Source organism: Rhodamnia argentea, chromosome 6, assembly GCF_020921035.1.
Source record: "Rhodamnia argentea isolate NSW1041297 chromosome 6, ASM2092103v1, whole genome shotgun sequence".
Taxonomy (NCBI): Eukaryota; Viridiplantae; Streptophyta; class Magnoliopsida; order Myrtales; family Myrtaceae; genus Rhodamnia; species Rhodamnia argentea.
Window position 1 is genome coordinate 30278595 of NC_063155.1, and position 3084 is coordinate 30281678.

The window sequence follows — 3084 nt, forward strand, 5'->3', positions numbered from 1 at the left end:
TCAAAGGTTTAGGACTTAATTGAAAAAAAAGTTTATGACTGAATTGACATAATTGCAATAAATTTAGAATTTTGGGGTAATTTTCCCCAACATATAAGTTTGTTCGTGTATTTGATGTCCTTGTGCGCCTTCTCTTAATCCGCCTATGTACTTTGCCTATATTCAAGTTTTAATCGCGAGAGAATTTGGAATTACAGCCGAAAAGAGGGAGAGAGAGAGAGAGAGAGAGAGAGAGATTGATCTAGATTGCACAATATGTTGACTCTTCTGGCCAGCAATGATATGGTCAAAAGCTGATTAGACAAGAGAATTTGTCATGATAATAATGCATCAAATTTAACTTTAAGAAATCATCATAGTGGTAGGTCACCAGAAAGTGGCTCGAGATTCAATAATTAGAATTTCCCCCTCTCCAACATTACATCGACACATCTCTGTCAGGAGGAACAGGACCCTATCTACTTTGTCAAGCTTTTTAACAAAGCGATCAATTTGATCCTAACTAACTTCCTCCTCCTCTCCCTCTCAAATTCTTCTGTTCATACCTTTAAATATAGGCTAATTTCTCTAGTACACTTAGTAAACCCCTGTACCTAACTAGGAAATAACTCCGAATTAGCTTTATTCGTCTCTCCTTCTCTTCTTGAGCTATATTTTAGCCACATGAGTTAGGAGAATTTCGATAGGAAACATCCTCAAAGATTTCTAGGAGCTAAAAAGGACTGGCCATATCATTGTAACCGTTGAAAAACCCCCAAAAGGTTCGATCCGATCATGTCCAAAGGGGCTCCCACATGGACCCCATGGCGTTGGTCTCGTCCAGGAATGGGCTTGTGTTGTTGCTGGTTGGGTAGATGGCTGGACTGGCGACGATTAGATTGTCGACGAATTGTTGCGCGGGCGGCTGAGAGGCCGACTGAGCCATCTCCATGCACAGTAGGGCCACTAGATTGGTTTGCTGGTGCTGCATGGTGAGGATCTCGGCTTGGGCCTTGGCCAGTTGAGCCTGGAGCTCGCTCACTTGCTTCTGGAGCTGGCAGATCGCGCCTGCACAGCCGTAGACGGGGTCTCTAATCCTCGCCCCGGCCTCGTACACCATGCTACTCACCGCGTCGGCTCGCTGCGATTCTGGAAGGTCCTGATAAAAATCAAGATTGATCAGTATCAACATGAGTAATCCATAGAAAAAGAGTTTCAAGACGTAATACCATTGGCAATTCTTATACTTGCGATAAAGTATGTTAAAAATTCATACAGCATTATCTTTGATTTTTGACACGGTCAATATATACCGAAATTACCCCGGCAAATTCACAAAATTTCCATTGCATGGCCTTTTCAACTCCTTTGTTTCACATGCATAGATGAAATTGTTGTATGACTCGGTACATCTTCCCGAAGTCTATTAAAACGCGGTTGAATTGGGAGGCCCCCCAACCAGATCGAACGGTTGTACGGATGTCCCTGAATCACACATCCTATTCCTAGCTACCATCTTACGTCGTGTATTGCAGCCACCAGCAGTTGCCCACTTTCTTGGACGTTTCCTCCGTAAGAGGAACAGTATAACATAGCGCATCACCATGGCTTTGTCGGGAGGTTGACCAACCAATACGATAACCAAAGGGGCAATGCAGAAATTTCTCCCTAATAGCTCGAATGCCTTTCACACGTTGGACACTAGGGAAAAAGAACACAATCTTTTGGAAGGGGGCCCAAGCGAGTGATTCAAGTCCCCACCGGCACGTTCATCGACTTGTCACGTTCTTTGCTCTCCCATTTGCGTCACGGAAGCTAAGTCCACACATCGAAATCGCCTTTCGTTTTTTACATCAAGGTTATTCCGCACACAGAGATCGACAAGAGCTTATCGTGGAAAAAATGATTTGAGTTTATCCAGGCGAAGGTGATGATCATGCGATCTCCGACGTCGGATCCCATTCTTTCGTTCAGCATACGCAAACTCGAACCACGAAAAAAGAAGAGCGAATAATGGTACCGTACCTGCAAGAGCTTGATGATGTTGCTCGCCCCGAAGACGCGATGAGCGATGGTGAACTTGGCGGGCTCGGTGGGAGGGAAATAGGGCGCCAGCACGCACTTCTCGACGGCGCACCTTCTTCTCAGGATCTTGCAGGCCGCGCAAGGGCTTATTATGACCGGCGTCGGAGGAGGCGGCGGAGGAGAAGATGATGAAGTGGGCGAGAGAGACTGCGGAGAAGAGGTGGTCGTGGAGCTTGTGTTGGTGTTTCCGTTCGTGACGCTTGCGTCCGAAACCTCCATATCTTGCACAGCCATCAAGTTGGTTCCAAACACAAACAGACACAACAACGTAGTAACCTTAGAGCGAGAGAGAGAGAGAGAGAGAGAGAGAGAGAGAGAGATTCCAAACACAAACAGACACAACAACGTAGTAACCTTAGAGAGAAAAGAGAGAGAGAGAGAGATCCCAAGTGGGGTTGGTTTAGTTCTTGAGTAGATGAGAGAGCGTGGGCATATATAGAGAAGGAGCTGACGTCATGTTGCGCAATAGAAAAGATCAATTTCTTTATTTTACTGTCTTTTTAGTTTTCAGGTCACGCAAACCCCGCCTTCTTTTTAACTTGAAAGTCCTTCTAATGTGTTTACTTCCGTGGAATAAATTTAAATACGCTTATAAAATATTATTATTTTAAAAATTTAACAATTTTTGAAATCATACCATGCGCATGGCGACAGGTTCGCTCTAGAAATCAACTTATGCTCATAAGTTAATTTTTTTACTTCTAGAGAGAAGTAAAAAAAAAATTATTTCTTAAAATGGCTCCGAAACTACTCCCGGAGCAAAAAAAAAAAAAAATCCACCAGTAGAAAAACGAAACTGCGTAATCAAATGGATTTCTATTCCAAAAACACTTATGAAGCGGAAATTCTACTTCATAAGTGTTGTTATGCGCTCGTAACTATTCAATTGATCACGATGAATGTGAGGGCCACATAAAAAATTCTTATTTTATTTTATGTTTGTCCCCTAAAGTCTGCTTGAAGAGTATAGACACTAGTGTAGATTATGAGAATCACTAGGTTGGAAAACCAAGCCAAGGG

General features: G+C 43.4%; 1 protein-coding gene across 1 annotated transcript; it reads right to left on the reverse strand.

Annotated features, from left to right (window-relative positions):
- Positions 1 to 356: 356 nt before the first annotated feature.
- On the reverse strand, positions 357 to 2384 carry LOC115752230 (LOB domain-containing protein 1). The gene is made up of 2 exons (XM_030690329.2): positions 2005 to 2384; positions 357 to 1138 (listed from the first exon to the last, which is right to left on the reverse strand). The coding sequence occupies exons 1-2, from the start codon at positions 2296 to 2298 to the stop codon at positions 773 to 775; spliced, it is 660 nt and encodes a 219-aa protein (XP_030546189.1). The 5' UTR covers positions 2299 to 2384; the 3' UTR covers positions 357 to 772.
- Between the last annotated feature and the right edge of the window lie 700 nt (positions 2385 to 3084).

What these genes read in the sequence shown, in the direction of transcription:
- LOC115752230 (XM_030690329.2), bottom strand. Translation starts at nt 2,298, where the DNA reads ATGGCTGTGCAAGATATGGAGGTTTCGGACGCAAGCGTCACGAACGGA. An exon ending in ACATCATCAAGCTCTTGCAG is followed by an intron (nt 1,139 to 2,004) that starts GTACGGTACCAT and finishes GATTTTTATCAG; the next exon opens with GACCTTCCAGAATCGCAGCG.